Source organism: Rhinolophus sinicus, chromosome 1, assembly GCF_057876585.1.
Source record: "Rhinolophus sinicus isolate RSI-liver-muscle chromosome 1, RSI-T2T, whole genome shotgun sequence".
NCBI classification, from domain to species: domain Eukaryota; kingdom Metazoa; phylum Chordata; class Mammalia; order Chiroptera; family Rhinolophidae; genus Rhinolophus; species Rhinolophus sinicus.
The window spans coordinates 91,688,503-91,705,324 of NC_142501.1; the positions used below are offsets into that span (position 1 = coordinate 91,688,503).

The 16,822-nt window shown below is 37.4% G+C and overlaps 1 protein-coding gene across 14 annotated transcripts in view; it reads left to right on the forward strand.

Annotated features, from left to right (window-relative positions):
* ERC1 (ELKS/RAB6-interacting/CAST family member 1) overlaps positions 1–16,822 on the forward strand; it is a 491,277-nt gene that overhangs the window by 276,154 nt on the left and 198,301 nt on the right. For all 14 annotated transcript variants that reach the window (XM_074325171.2, XM_074325172.2, XM_074325174.2 and 11 more), the window contains one exon: positions 7,033–7,193. In XM_074325171.2, coding sequence (XP_074181272.1) covers positions 7,033–7,193 — 161 coding nt within the window. The remainder of the gene's footprint in view (positions 1–7,032; positions 7,194–16,822) is intronic.

Below are 16,822 nucleotides of genomic sequence, written 5' to 3' on the forward strand. Positions count from 1 at the left end.
TACTATAACATTTAAAAAACATATAAAGTATCAAAGAATATACATCATCAGAATGTTTAAGATTTTTATGGGGAAAATTATAAAACTTTTTGAAAGATATTGAATTCCTAAATATATACCTCTTTCATGAACTGTTCTAGAACAGAGCCTGGAACATGGGTAAACTCAAATGTTTTTTGTAGAAATTCAAGAATAGCTAAAGTGCTCTTGAAAACAGGAGACTGTTAGATATCAAGCCATATAAAGCTATAGTAATTAGGACAATGTGGTTTTGATTCAGCAATAGGCAAACCAGGAGACCATAATAGAAAGCACAGAAATGTACTTGATGAATGTCAAAGGTGAAGATAGAATGGATTTTCAATAAATAGCATTGAGACTCGAAAATCCCAGTGGGGAAAATGAAATTGTATCACTGCCTCCATACACAAAAAGCAATTCTAGGTCGCTTAAAGACTAAATGTGAAATACAGTCCTTTAAAACTGTTGGAAAGCTTCTCAGTCAGGTATTGTATTACAAATAATCACAAAATAACAGTAGCCAATTGTGATGGTTAATTTTATGTGTCCACTTGACTGGGCCACACTGGTGCCCAGATATATCTGGTCAAACTGTTCTGTAGAATAGAGTCTAGTGTTTCTGTAAAGATGTTTCCAGATGAGATTAATGTTTTACGGCAATAGACTTGAGTAAAGCAGACTGCCCTTCCTCACGTGGGGCGCTCTCATCCTGTTCGGCGCAGGCCTTCCAGCCAGTTGAAGGCCTGAGTAGAACAAAAAGGATTCCCCTCTCCTGAGTAAGAGTAAATCCTGCCCGATAGTGTTCCAGTGGGGCACCAGCTTTTTCCTGCCTCTGGGCTGCAACTGAAACATCGGCTCTTCCTGGCTCTGAGCCGGCCAGCTTTTGCGCTGGGTTCCACCATTGGCTTTCTCGGGTCTCCAGCTTGCCTGCTCACACTGCAGATCTCGGCACTTGTCAGCCATAATCACATGAGCCAAGTCCCTATTAAAAATATATTTTATGGTATGTATTATAGATCATATATATGTTATAGGTTAATTAATGTATTGTAATTAATCATGTTAATCAATGTAACATTACTGTATTTCATTTATAAAGGAAACAGAATCAGCAGGATTTATATTGAACATAGTGTGCGTGTGTGTTTGCATATACATACACATATACTTTATTCAATATATGTCCTGTTGCTTCTGTTCTCTGGAGCACCCTTATTGACACACAAATAATCATAAACATTTATTTCTCAGTCATGTAGATTGGAGGGTTAGCATGGTTGGCTGGGCTTTAGTTGCTGACTGGCTACGCTCCACATGGCTTATTCTGGGACCCACCTGAGAGGCAGCAGCTACTCAGTTGTTTTCTTGGCAGTGGTGGAAATGCAACCTAATCACACACATTGCAAGCCTCATCGTGTGTCTGGTCTGCTACGTGACATCCCATTGCCCAAAGCAAGTCATGTAGCGAAGCCAAAATGTAGGGTCAAACAAATGTACTCTGCCCATCAGGAGGCCATGGCAGTGATGTGGATATATTGTTACTGTAGAGAAGTGCATAGTTGGGCCCGCTAATTCAGTCTACACCTGAAGGCAATGTGAAAGGGGGAAATGGCATATGGTCTTGGATATAGGAAAGGATTTCTTAAATGATGTGAAACTCACAAATCCTAAAATAGATACTTAATACATTTGATTATATTAGTTTAACATATTTCTGATCAACAAAATACATCAGATTGAATAATACAGATTGAATGGAACACATAAATCACAAACTGAGAGAAGAGATTCGCTACACCTACAATTGATGAAAGGTTGGTATCTAGAATATGTGTTCATTTCTATGTTTAAAACTCCTCCTAGTCAACAAGAATAAGAAAAACAAGCTTAAGGTGGGTGAGGTACAGAGATTTCTCTAAGCGTTTCAAGGAAGAAGCAGCACAAATGGTCCCTAAGCAAATGAAACATATTTAGCTTCACTGATATTGTTCAAATGATAAAAATTTGGGAAAAGATTGAGAAATTTATAATGAAAAAATCAGGCTCTGGCTATCTAAACCCACTAATCAATGCTATTACTGAAAGTGAGACACCGCTGTGTGTCTCTTTGGGTGATGTTACCTGAAGTGCACAGCCTTACAGATGGATATTATTGTCAAAAAGACAAAATATCAAACCTGAATCTAATGAAGTCTTTAGATACACCTTTCGTTGATAGGAAATACGAGAACAAGAGGAACAGCATAAATAGCACCATGAAAAAACTTTTTTAAAAAGTCAGCTGAATCCAAATTGTGGAATTTTTGTATACGACAAGTGATACATTTTTGTCAAGAAGTTAATAGCATAGGAAATTTAAAATGTGAGGGAATAGGGCAGTTTCCCAGACATCTTTCGTTCAAGAGAATATTCTTTCCTCACTGAATTACTTTGACTTTTCTCAAAAATCAGTTGACCATAAAAGTTAGTGTTGATTTCAGACTCTCAATTCGTTTCTATTGATCTCTTTATCGTCCTTATGTCAGAAGCACCCTGAAGCTTTGTAGTAAGTTTAGAAGTCTAGAAGTATGAGTCATCTGACTTTATTTTCCTTTTTCAAAAATACTTTTGTTATTCTGGCTCCTTTTCATTTTCATATGAATTTTAGGATCAGCTTCTCAATTTCTTCTGCAAAAAAATTTTTTTTAAAGACACTAGAGTTTTTATAGGGATCACATTGAATCTGTAGCTCAATTTGGGGGAGTATTCCATCTTAACAATATCAAAGTCTTTCGATCCATGAACTTCATGTCTTTCCATTTACATAAGTCTTTAATTTCTGCCAACAATTTTCTGTAATTTCCAGTCTATATGTCTTGCATTTCTTTTGTTAAATTTATACCTAGGTATTTTCTTCTTTTGAATGGTATTTTAAATGGAGTCATTTTCTTAATTTCCTTTTTGAATTGTTCAATGCTTATTATAGATGGATAAACAGTTGATTTTTGTGTGACGATCTTATATCTTGCAACCTTGTATACTTGTTTATTATGATTTTTTTAGTGGATTTTTTAGGGTTTTTCTCTATATAAGATCATGTCATCTTCAACTACAGAAAGTTCTGTGTTCCTTTCCAATGTAGATTCCTTTTAATTTTTTGTGTGGCCTAATTTTCATGGATGGCTGTTATCTCTAGTACAACATTAAATAGAAGTGATGAGATCGGACATCCTGGTCTTGTTCTTGGTCCTGATCTTAGAGGGAAACCATTCAGTCTGTCCTCATTAAAGATTATGTTAGCTGTGGGGTTTTCATAGATGCCCTCTTATCAGATTGAAGAAGTTCTCCTCTGTCTCTAGTTAGTTTTCACCATGAAAGTTTGTTGGAAATTGTTAAATGCTTTTCTGCATTTATTGAAGTGATCATGTTGTTATTGTCCTGTTGTTCTATTACTATGGTGTATTACATTGATTTTTATATGTTAAACTATTTACTTTGAATTGTGAGGGTAAGTTCCAGTTTTTATGTCTTGCTAAGTTTGGTTTTCTAGTATTTTTTGCATCCTTATCCTTAAAGGGTATTCCTCTTTCTTTTTTTGTTTTTTATGATGTGTTTTTCTGGTTTTGTTATCATTTTCTCTGTGTCACGATCCCTATTTGCCATGATCCCTGTTTCTGCTTTCTGGCATAAGATATACAAAGTTCAACATCTTTTGTACATTTCTTGGTCCAAATCTGGAATCAGCCACTCATTTAGTGGGAAACCATAATCTGTATGCTATAGCACTCAGTACTGTTGGTTGTCATTGCTCTTAGCTCCTGTGTGATTATGCTCATGGTTCTGGAATATACACATATATAGGTGTTTTGCTCGTTGTTCTGGAATATGCACGTATGGTGGACCCTTTTTTATATGCATGAAAAAAACATAATGTTGGACAAAAAAAGAAAGAAGATTCCATTTATACAGTATACATAAATTGATAAAACTAAGCAGTGATGTATTTCAGAATATATTCATCAGATACAAAAATAAAGAAATGCAAGGGAATAAGTGACACAAATTAAGATGGTAATTACCTATCACAGGGTGACTTCGGGGATACATTTGGATAACTGACTTACAAAGGTGGTGAGTAAATAGATGTATGTTTTGCTCTTGGTTTTGGAATGTGTATATATTCCTCCTTTATGAAATTTAAAGTTATGTGCAATATAAAGTCGTGTTAAATTATTTTTCGTATAATTTGTAAGTACTCTAAATAATTTCTGATCTTTTGCCAAATAGGCCAAAAGTACCTTCCTGTCATGACTGTTTCAGTCCTTCTATTTATAGTGTGGGTCAGTTGGATATCCACATTGATAAAAATGAATTTTGATCATTATAGCATATTCAAAAATCAGTTGCCTATATATTGTAGATCTACATGTGGAACATATAATCAATAAACGATTTAGAACTAAATATAGAAGATTATCTTCATGATCTTGAGGTAGACAAAATTGTCTTTAGCGTACAAAAAGCTCTGAACATAAAGGGAAAAAGTAGTTAAACTCCATTAAAATTAAAAACTTCTATTTATCAAAAGTGCCTTCAGTAAATTTCACTGCCTTTACCAAGTGGACTACCATGCAGTTAGGAAAATTGCAGAAATATGATTATACCCAACAACATGGATGAATCTAATCTCACAGACATAGCAATGAGTGAAAAAAAACCTGTACTTAAAATTATATACTGTGCAATTTCATTTGTATGAAATTAAAACAAATAGGCAAAACTAACCTGGAGTGTAAGAATAATAGTTACTCTTTACCTAGAAAGAGCGTATGAGGGAGGTTTCTGGGATACCAGTAATGTTCTGTGGATTACTCTGTGTGCTGATTGCATAAGTGTATTCATTTTCAGAAAATGCTTCAAGTTGTACATTTATTATTTGTGTATTTTTCTGTACTTATGTTGTATGTCAATAAAACTTTACCAAAAAGTTTAGATATTGAGTATGTATATAGTGGGCTTCCTTTTGTGTAGAAAAAAGAGAAATAGGAGCAAGTTAGTGAAAGAGGTATTTATAGACGCTCGCTTATGTACGAGTATGGACAAAATATCCCTCCAAGTTACATAAAAAACTAATACCGTGACTTGCCTGGGATAGTGAAAGACAGGAGGGGAGGGAGATGTTTTGTTATGTTTAAAATAAGTTCATAAAAGATGGACCCACCCCACACTTTATTAGAGCTTCTGTAAACAGTGTCACCCATTCCTGATGTTGTGTCATAAGAACATACTTTGGAGTATCATTTCAATTCAATTTGCGATAAGATTTTATGTGAATTAAATTGATAAAATGGAATCATCTTTATTGGCAGTTTTCCAAAGGGCAGACAGTGACACATGTTTATGTGAAGCTTGCAGATATGTGAATGCATATCCAAGGAGATCTGCCTAATAATAGATATTTTCACAGCCGCTGGGACTGTGAGGGTGCTGATGGCTGAGAACATTAAGTTGGTCACTTCTGAAAAGATTCGCAAAGTCATTCAGGTGCCCAAAACCATTAAAATGGATGTGTTTTCTCTCAGTACTTAGCAGCTGTTACCAATCAACATAGAGACATTGGTTCAGTATGAGACACTGACATCCAGGTGTCTGTTAACACCTGAGTTGTCACACTGCAGTGTTGACTCCAGGCTGCTCTCAGGTTTAGATTCACACAAATGGCTGTTATGTAGGAGTCAGTGCATGGCAGATCCCATAGCTCTACCTACTCTCAGCTCTACCTCTGAAAACGTTATTGCCACCAAAATTATTTCTTGGCAAGCAGCAACCTGACATAAACTCTTGTGGTTGGTGTAGTTGGATGGTTGATTTATCTGGTTGAGGTTAGTTTTTGGAAAACAGATATTTTTTGCTTCTGAATTAAAATGAACATGTTTATTTAAATAATTTGATTTGGGACCACCTAGTGTAAGTAGAAATGATTGTAAAGTACATTTCTTGCTCTTAGTTTCATGTGTTTTAGCATTTTCTCTTCTCTATCTGGTTATGTATACAGAGGGTACCAAAAAAATGTATACACATTTTAAGAAAGGAAAAAACTTAAAATTGTAATACTCAATATATACTGATAACAAAACATGAATACAAGTCATGTTTGACTTCTGCAATTACAAGAGATGCTCAAAGTGGTCATCATTAGCGTCCACTTGTATACCACAGGTGCTAAAAAAATGTATACACATGACTTGCATTCATCTTTTTTATTGGTATACATTGAGTATTACAATGTTAATACACAGTTTTTTTCTTTCTTAAAATGTGTATACATTTTTTTGGCTCTCTAGTGCGGGCATGCGCGTGCACACTCTCTCTCTCTCTCTCTCTCTCTCTCTCTCTCTCTCTATATATATATATATATATATATATATATATATATATATGTATTTTATTTTCTTCGTACCTTCCTTGAAAAAAAACTCTACCTACCTGCCTTTACAGCAAGAAATTATCTGATGAATTCTAGCTGTTTCTTTAAAAAGAAATTCTTTTTAATGGTGTAAACAGAAAAATGATTTATGTTTTTACTTAATCTGTTATTAGTCAAGTTTGTCTCTTATCTCCTAAAATCCTTCCATAAGTATTTATTATGATTTTGTTCTTTATATTTTTATCTGTGTTATATTGTTATTTCCATGGAAATTTCTGTACCTTTCCAAATAAAGTCCTTAAAAGGGATTGTCTATGGCAAAGGGTGACTTCTTAAACTCATATGTCCTTGTGTTTATCAAAAGGTAAATGAGGATCTTTCTGACCTAAACTGAAAAGAATTACAGTGGAGGGATGATCAGAGATTTCATTATCTGCTATATCTTCTTGATATATATGTCGCATCCAGAAAGATTACAGAATTTTGGTTGTGTGTGTGTGTGTGTGTGTATTCAATTTTGTGGGCCTAGGAGTTGTCCACTGTCCAGTCCTCCAACTTTAATTTATCAAGATGCTCACTTTTTCTCTTTTCCCTATTTATCACAGGTGGAGGAGTTACTGATGGCCATGGAGAAAGTAAAGCAGGAACTAGAATCCATGAAAGCAAAGCTGTCCTCTACTCAGCAATCTCTGGCAGAAAAGGAAACTCATTTGACCAATCTTCGGGCAGAGAGAAGGAAACACTTAGAGGAAGTTCTGGAGATGAAGTAAGTGTTTTTTCTTACTCTTCACACATGTGTGTGGTAGAAGCACTTTTCCTTAGCGCTTTTGTTTCCAACCCTGTTTATACCCCAACACACTCAGCCTGCTCATTTTAATGCCCACTTGTATTTCTTATTCCCTAAAACAAATTTGGAACAAGTCCTCGTCAAATAGAATTATTTTTGACTCCTCTTCTTTGAATTTTAAAGTTCTCTAGAGTGTATGTATTTGTATCCAATTGCATCTCTGAAATTTCTGAAACCTTCTGGAAAGTTTAGGCAAATTGTTGAGCTTATTGAGAGATAACTGTTGGTCCTGAGGTTATCTGATGGCTAGGCAATTTTTGTAAATATTTTTTATTATAAACATTTCCAAAGCTGCACAAAGGTAGAGACAATAATATAATGAAACCCCATATGCCTAGCCCCATATTTAACAATTAACATTTTGCCATACATGCCAGTCAATTTTTACAAAATTTTTACAAAATTATGGCTTCCTGACATACTAATCTGTGGTGAAGCATGTATACATCTGCTTGTACATAATAGATGCTTCTTTTCCTTCTTTGTGATTTTGAAAAGCTCCGGTTTCCTTCTCTTCAGAATAAGTACATCTTTTTTGAAAGTCCAGTACTATCATATCCTTTACTGTTGCCAACCTTACCGCTACCTAATTGTACTACTCTCATTTTACTGAGACCAACCTTGTCCTGGAAACCCTGAGTTACCTTCACCTCAACAGTTATCTGTATTTTTTTGTTTCTCTTCTGCCTCAGAGGACATATTCTTTCTCCTTTATAAGGCTAGCTTCCTATCTCTGACAGATTTTATGACAGATTTTAAGCACTTGTCCTTCCTCTGCAGTCTTTTTTTTAATTCTTTTTTTTTTTTTTATTGGGGAAGGGGAACAGGACTTTATTGGGGAACAGTTTGTGCTTCCAGGACTTTTTCCAAGTCAAGTTGTTGTCCTTTCAATCTTAGTTGTGGAGGGCGCAGCTCAGCTCCAGGTCCAGTTGCCATTGTTAGTTGCAGGGGGTGCAGCCCACCATCCCTTGCGGGGAGTCGAACCAGCAACCTTGTGATTGAGAGCCCACTGGTCCATGTGGGAATCGAACTGGCAGCCTTCGGCGTTAGGAGCATGGAGCTCCAACCACCTGAGCCACCGGACCAGCCCGTTCCTCTGCAGTCTTCCTCTACTAATTTTCTCTCAGTAATCCTTGCTCCCTTTCTGTTAGTTCCTTCTTCTCTGCATAAATCTGCAGTCTCAGCCCAGCTAGCGCCTTCTGCTAATATTACCTCTTATTTTCTGCTACTTTGAGCTATCAGTAAATGTGACTACTAGCACTGTAGAGCCATAGAGGATCTTGTCGTGATAGCCTTGGTATGGATTTTCATGGGACATGACTCTTGTGATGTCATGATAGCAACCCAGGAAATGAGGAAGCTCGTGTTGAGGTGTTACCTGCGCTTATTAGGCCACAGTGCAAGGTTAAGAGACTGTAACCTTTCAGAGAAGAAGACAGATGATCCGTCCCTGGAAACGATGAATATTTGAAGCCAGAAATAGATTGATATGCTGGGGAATTAGGGAGAGGTTAGGGTTCTGAGTAACATCATGAGAAAAACGTTTGCAAATATGTTTCTTAGGAGCAAGTTAGTGAAAGAGGTGTAACACAAGTTTTTTGTCACTGGTGGTAAAATTCAAAGCTTGAAATTTTGGAGATGAAATAGCAGAGAAAACTCTTGGGTGTAATAAAGAGTAAAATCACTTGCTTTCAAGAGGTCTGGGAACCATTCCTAGAACATGGTAAAAGGTAAGAGTTGAAAAGAAAATTAAGTCAGGGCTTAAAGTAATTAAGAAAATGTAAGAAGGATGGATATAATTTGGAGGGGGAAAAAGGTATCATATGTGATTCTCTAAGCAGAAGCACGACCTGCTGAGACAACAATATGTAAGTTTTGTTTCGTTTTCTCTATGTACCAATATCTTGACTTGTCAGCTCTTTCCCACTCAGTTCAAATGTCTAGATATAGCAAAATAGTGGTGTATTTGTATATGAATTTTCCTTTATTATTAGGACTTTGGAAAGATATGAAGTAGTTTTTTAAAGAATGCTTGGCTCTAAATCATGAAAAGGGAATAGTGTGTAATTTTTTTTTCGTGCCACAGTTGCTTCCGTTGCCAACCTGGGTTGGAGATTACACTCCTGAAAAATTTTATGATTGGCGGCAAAACAGTAAGGCGTGGGATAAGCAATAAAGAATATAGAGAAATTTATATAAGTGGTACAGAAATTTAAAAACCAACCATTAAATAAAAGTTCTAGAAATAAAGCGTAAAAACCTGACTCTGGCAGAGGACTTACGTCTTAAATTACCTTCTTCAGTTGCTTAGGACATATTACTGTGGCATCACGATGTTCTTACATCAGATTTTCCATATATTTTGTGTCATTCAGATTTACCAACTTGAAGTTTTAAAGTAGTCCTTGTCTTTAATTTGCACTTAAATTTCCCCTTGTTGTTGTCTTTCATTTTCAATCTTAGTAGAATGGTTGTTTAATACCTTCCTTTCAATAATTATCTCAGCACTTTGGGCCTAATCCTCTATCCAAATACTCGTTGAGAGAGTGGTGATTCTTAATCCATCGTCTCTGTTTACACTGCCCTGTGGACCAACCCACGGAGTTCTACCAAGCGTGGGAGCAGCCCTGATTCTGTTCTTTTTCTCTAAACAGTGAATTGAAACCCCTGTTGTTGTTGTTTTAATGTGCATTTTTAAAGTTTGGCATACAAATGTAAAGTAATGATTCATAAATCCTCAGTTGAAAACTATACAATTAACCTAAGTGTAATTATACACAAAACACTACCAGGGATGTAATTGTGGGTTCTTTCTGATACAGTGAACTTTCAATCCCTTTTTACTGTGTAGCTGATGGGGAATAGACATTCCTCTGCTGTGTTTAGGACTCCTCTCCATCTGTTGAACCAGTTGTGCTAATCATGTGTCCCGGGTTGGGGATGTGCCCCTTTCTACAACTTTGCTCAGAATTCACTTCATTCTGTTGGCAAGTTGTAAGTTTTCTCCCTCCAAGTAGTTCTGCGCGATATCTGCCTCTAGTTACTTATGGCAAGTGGTAGGAACATACTTCTCAGAATAAAAGAGGCTGAGTCTGAATCCTGACTCTGCCGCTTATCGACTTTATGACTTCACAAGTTGTTTAACCTCTCTATGCCTCAGTCTCCTCATTTCTGAAATGGCAATAATAAGTGTTCCTGCTTCATAGAGTTTTCATGACAAAAAAATCAGAAATTATTAACATACAGAAGTGAGAACAGTGCCTGGCACAGGAAGCACTTAATAGTGGGTATTATTTCCTTATAGAAGTATTTTCTGGTGATGATTTGTAAGAAAACAAAATTATTTAAGCAAAATTTAAAAGGAGAAGGGCAGTATCCTACCTGTGGCTACTGCAGTGATAATCAGACTCTTCACTCCGCAATCATGGCAGGACCCACTGTACTTTCAGTGTTTGCATTGTTTAATTATTGGTCATTGAACACATCAAAGGACTTGTGCATTGTGCAAAAGAGACCGAAACATGCATGTATGTGATTCTGAGTCTAGAATAAGAAGTCCTTCCCGAGGAAAAGGCAGTTCGCCCATTTGTACAGAAAGTTCTAGAGACAGAGGAAAAGTGGCGGCGTGAGTTGAGCCTCAGTAAAGGTCCCCTGGAATTTACAACCAATCGAACAACAAAAACTCCACAAAGGACTCCCTGCACAGCAGGCAGGCAAGACGAAGAGGCCCACTACTGAAATCACCTACAGGTGGGAGAATCACGCGAGCGGGGGGAGGATGAGGGAAGGGAGAAGTGCGGAGACGGAGCCGCGTGGGCGCAGGTCGCAGACCTAGCTCAGTGCTCCGAGCTTGCTGCTTCCCGGAGCTACCGCAGCTGCGGGAGAGGGAAGAACTCGGACTGCTAAGGCTCTGCTTATGGCCCACAGGGCTGAGGGGACAGCATATAACACGGCTGAACCCAACGCTCACGGCAGAGACCTCGGAGAAAAGACTGAAGGAAGAAGGCTAAAAACAGTGGTTTAAGCCTTCACTGCCGAGCAGAGAACAGAAGCCTTAGGCACTGAGACTAGCCGCCCCCTCCCTCCCCTCCCAGAGCTCGCCCCGCCCCCACCTGCCCGGCGCTAGAAGCAGAACAGTAGCGGTGTCAGATCAAAAGAACACAATATTTGCTGTTCTGAGAACTGTGGACCACAGACACAAATTCGCAGCCCAACTAGTTCCGGCAAAGGGGAGGGAGCTGTGGAGACAGGACCGGCTGTGGTGGTGGTCGCCGCCATTGCTCTGGGCCACCTCTCCCAAGTCACCCCGACCCTGGCCATTATCTGGGCGGATCCCCGCAGGAGTAAACAGAACTGCTGAAATATACGGGCTCTGAATCTGGAGCTGGACGAGCTTTGGAACTTCAAAAGCTCTCCGCATACCCACAAGGACACTGCGCCCTGTGACCTAGACGAACTATTAACAGAGGAGAAGCCCGTCTCCCAGGGAATCACCCCATTGTGTGAGAAGCAGGAATAGTGCAGAGAAAACATAGCACTACCGTGTCGGAGAAGAAAAATAAGCTGCAGTTGGAGAAAAAATAAAACATTCTACCAACAAGTACTGGAAAACAAAAGAAAGACCGCTTCCTATCAACCTGTTGCAGAAGCCACTCCTGTAGATGTCTAGGAAGAGAGATAGTAAACCAGTAATTGCCATGAATAACCAAGACAATAAGACTGCTCAGAAAGAAAGTGAAAAATCTCCAGAAAAAGCACTTGAAGATACAGAAATATGTGACTTAAATGACAGAGAATTCAAGATTGCAGGTCTGAAAAAACTCAACGAGATGCAAGAAAACACAGATAGGCAGTTAAATGAACTCAGAAACACAATCAAAGAACAGCATAAGCATTTTACGAAAGAGATTGAAATTTTAAAAAAGAAACAAATAGAATTTCTGGAGATTAAGAACTCAATAGAAGAAATAAAGAATGAAATAACCAGCTTAGGTAGTAGAGTTGACCAGATGGAGGAAAGAATCAGTGACATCGAAGATAGAAACGTGGAAATGACACAGATGGAAGAAGAAAGAGACTTGAGACAAAAGAAATGAAAGAACTCTACAAGACCTTTCTGGCTCCATCAGAAAGAGCAATATAAGAATAATGGGCATACCAGAAGGAGAAGAAAGAGAGAAGGGAACAGAGAATATATTCAAACAGATTGTTGATGGGAACTTCCCAAACTTGTGAAGAGAACTGGACCCTCGAATCCAAGAAGCAAATAGAACCCCTAATTACCTCAATCCCAACAGGCCTTCTTCAAGGCACATTGTATTGAAGCTGTCTAAAATCAGCGACAAAGAAAGAATCCTCAAGGCACCCAGGAAAAAAAAGACAGTAACTTACAAAGGAAAGCCCATTAGATTATCGTCAGATTTTTCAGCAGAAACTCTACAAGCCAGGAGGGAGTGGAACCAAATATTCAAACTATTGAAAGAGAGAAATCATGAGCCAAGAATAATATATCCAGCAAAGATATCCTTTAGATATGAAGGAGGAATAAAGACCTTTCCAGACACACAGAAGCTGAGGGAATTTTCTAATACACGACCTGCACTACAAGAAATACTAAAGGAGGCTATTTGACCACCATCAACAGGGACAATTTGTGGCAACCAAAACTCAAAAAGGAGGAGAGTAAGGCCTGAACCGGAATACGGGAATGGAGAAAGTAAGCGTGCTGAAGAAAATGGAATACTCTAAATATCAAACTTTCTTTTACATAAACTTAAGGGTAACCACTCAAAAACAACCCAGAACTGAAATATATACTGTAATAAAAGAAGAAACAGAGGGAAACATCATAGAATACCACCACACAGAAATAATAGACAACAACAAAAAGGCAAAGAAACAATGGAGACACAGCCTTACCAGAAAACTAAAGATAGAATGACAGGAAATCCTCACATATCAATAATCACCCTAAATGTAAACGGACTGAACTCACCAATAAAAAGGCACAGAGTAGCAGATTGGATCAAAAAACTAAACCCAACCAAGAGACACATCTCAGCTATAAGGACAAGCATAGACTCAAAGTGAAAGGGTAGAAATTGATACTCCAAGCAAATGGTACCCAGAGAAAATCAGGTGTAGCCATAATGATATCAGATGAAACAGACTTCAAGGTGAAAAAGATAACAAGAGACAAAGATGGACATTTCATAATGGTGAAGGGGACTGTACAACAAGAGGACATAACAGTCATCAATATTTATGCCCCCAATCAGGGAGCACCGAAATATACCAAGCAACTACTAACAGAACTAAAGGGAGAAATTGACCAAAACACAATTATACTAGGGGACTTAAATACATCATTGAGAGCTATGGATAGATCATCCAAACAGAAAATAAATAACGAAATAGCAGCCCTGAATGACACATTAGATGAAATGGACATAATTGACATTTATAGAGCACTTCATACTAAAACATCAGACTATACATTCTTTTCTAGTGTACATGGAACATTCTCAAGGATAGACCATATATTGGGACATAAAATCAGTCTCAGCAAATTTAAGAAGATTGAAATCATACCAAGCATATTCTCTGATCACAAGGCTTTGAAATTGGATATCAACTGCAAAAAGAAAGCAGGAAAAACCACAAATACATGGAGATTAAACAACATACTTTTAAAGAACGACTGTGTCAAAGAAGAAGTTAGAGGAGAGATCAAAAGATACATAGAAACAAATGACAATGAAAATACATCCTACCAAAATTTTTGGGATGCAGCGAAAGCAGTTTTAAGAGGGAAATTTATCTCATTACAGGCCTATCTCAAGAAACAAGAAAACTCCCAAATAAATAAGCTCATGTTACACCTTAAAGAACTAGAAAAAGAAGAACAAGTAAAACCCAAGGTCAGCAGAAAAAAGGAAATAACGAAAATTAGAGCAGAACTAAATGAAATAGAGAACAAAAAGACAATAGAAAAAATTAATGTGACAAAGAGCTGGTTCTTTGAAAAGATTAACAAAATTGACAAACCCTTGGCTAGACTCACTAAGATAAAAAGAGAGAAGACACTAATTACCAAAATCAGAAATGAAAGAGGGGAAGTTATCACGGACACCACAGAAATACAAAGGATCATCCAAGAATACTGTGAAGGACTATATGCCACCAAATTCAATAACCTAGAAGAAATGGACAAGTTCTTAGAAACATATAGCCTTCCAAGGCTGAACCATGAAGAACTGGAAAATCTAAACAGACCGATCACCAGTAATGAAAATGAATCAGTCATCCAAAACCTTCCCAAAAGCAAACGTCCAGGACCAGATGGCTTCCCTAGTGAATTCTACCAAACCTTCAAAGAGGATCTAATACCAATCCTGCACAAACTCTTCCAAAAAATTGAAGAAGAGACAGTACTACCTAACTCATTTTATGAGGCCAACATTGCCCTGATACCAAAACCTGGTAAGGACAGCACAAAAAAAGAAAAATACAGACCAATATCTCTGATGAATACAGATGCAAAAATCCTAAATAAAATTCTAGCAAATCGAATACAACAATGCATTAAAAAGATTACTCATCACGACCAAGTGGGGTTCATCCCCGGGACACAAGGATGGTTCAACATCCGCAAATCCATCAGTGTGATCATCACATAAACAAAATAAAGGACAAAAATCATGATTATATCAATTGATGCAGAAAAAGCATTCGACAAGATACAACATCCATTTATGATTAAAACACTTAATAAAATGGGTATAGAAGGAAAATACCTTAACATAATAAAGGCCATATATGACAAGCCCTCTGCTAATCTCATAATTAATGGTGAAAAACAAGCCATTTGCTCTACGTTCAGGAACACGACAGGGCTGTCCCCTATCACCTCTGCTTTTCAAGATAGTGCTGGAAATCCTTGCCAGAGCAATCAGGCAAGAGAAAGAAATAAAAGGCATCCAAATTGGGAATGAAGAAGTTAAATTATCACTCTTTGCAGATGACATGATGCTGTATACAGAAAACCCTAAAGACTCCACCAAAAAGCTATTAGAAACAATCAACGAATACAGTAAAGTTGCTGGCTACAAAATCAACGTACAAAAGTCCATTGCTTTCCTATATACTAACAATGAAATCTCAGAAAAAGAAATACAAAAAACAATTCCTTTGGCAATTGCAGCAAAAAGAATAAAATACCTAGGAATAAACTTAACCAAGGATGTGAAAGACCTATATGCTGAAAACTGTAAGACGTTTTTGAAAGAAATTGAAGAAGACACAAAGAAATGGAAAGACATTCCGTGCTCATGGATTGGAAGAATCAACATAGTTAAAATGGCCATATTACCCAAAGCAATATACAGATTCAATGCAATCCCCATCAAAATCCCAATGGCATATTTTAAAGAAATAGAACAAAAAATCATCAGATTTGTTTGGAACCACAAAAGACCCCAAATAGCCAAAGCAATCTTAAGAAAAAAGAACAATAATGGAGGTATCACACTTCCTGACTTTGGCTTGTACTACAGGGCTACAATAATCAAAACAGCATGGTATTGGCAGAAAAACAGACACATAGACCAATGGAATAGAATTGAGAACCCAGAAATAAAACCACATAAATGTGAACAGACAATTTTTGACAAAGAAGCTAAAAACATACAATGGAGGAAAGACAGCCTCTTCAATAAATGGTGCTGGGAGAATTGGATAGCCACGTGCAAAAAAATGAAACTGGACTGCTATTTGTCACCATGTACCAAAGTTAATTCAAAGTGGATCAAAGACTCAAGTATAAGACCTGACACAATAAACTGCATAGAAGAAAACATAGGTACTAAACTTGTGGACCTTGGGTTCAGAGAGCATTTTATGAATTTGACTCCAAAGGCAATGGAAGTAAAAGCTAAAATAAACAAATGGGACTATTAAACTTAAAAGCTTCTGCACAGCAAAAGAAACCATCGGCAAAATAAAGAGGCCACCAACTGAATGGGAGAAGATTTTTGCAAACAGTGCCTCCGATAAGGGGCTAATATCCAGAATATACAAGGAACTCATGCAACTCAACAACAAAAAAACAAGCAACCCAATTGAAAAATGGGCAGAGGACTTGAAGAGACATTTCTCCAAAGAGGACATACAAATGGCAAATAGACATATGAAAAAGTGCTCAACATCACTAATCATCAGAGAAATGCAAATCAAAACCACAATGAGATATCACCTCACCCCAGTCAGAATGGCTATCATCAACAAGACAAATAGTCACAAGTGTTGGAGAGGCTGTGGAGAAAAAGAAACCCTCATACACCGTTGGTGGGAATGCAGACTGGTGCAGCCATTATGGAAGGCAGTGTGGAGGTTCCTCAAAAAATTACGAATAGAATTGCCATATGACCCAGCAATCCTCTCCTGGGTATCTATCCAAAAAATCTGAAAACATTTAGAGATAAAGACACGTGTGCTCCAATGTTCATTGCAGCTTTGTTTACGGTGGCCAAGACATGGAAACAACCAAA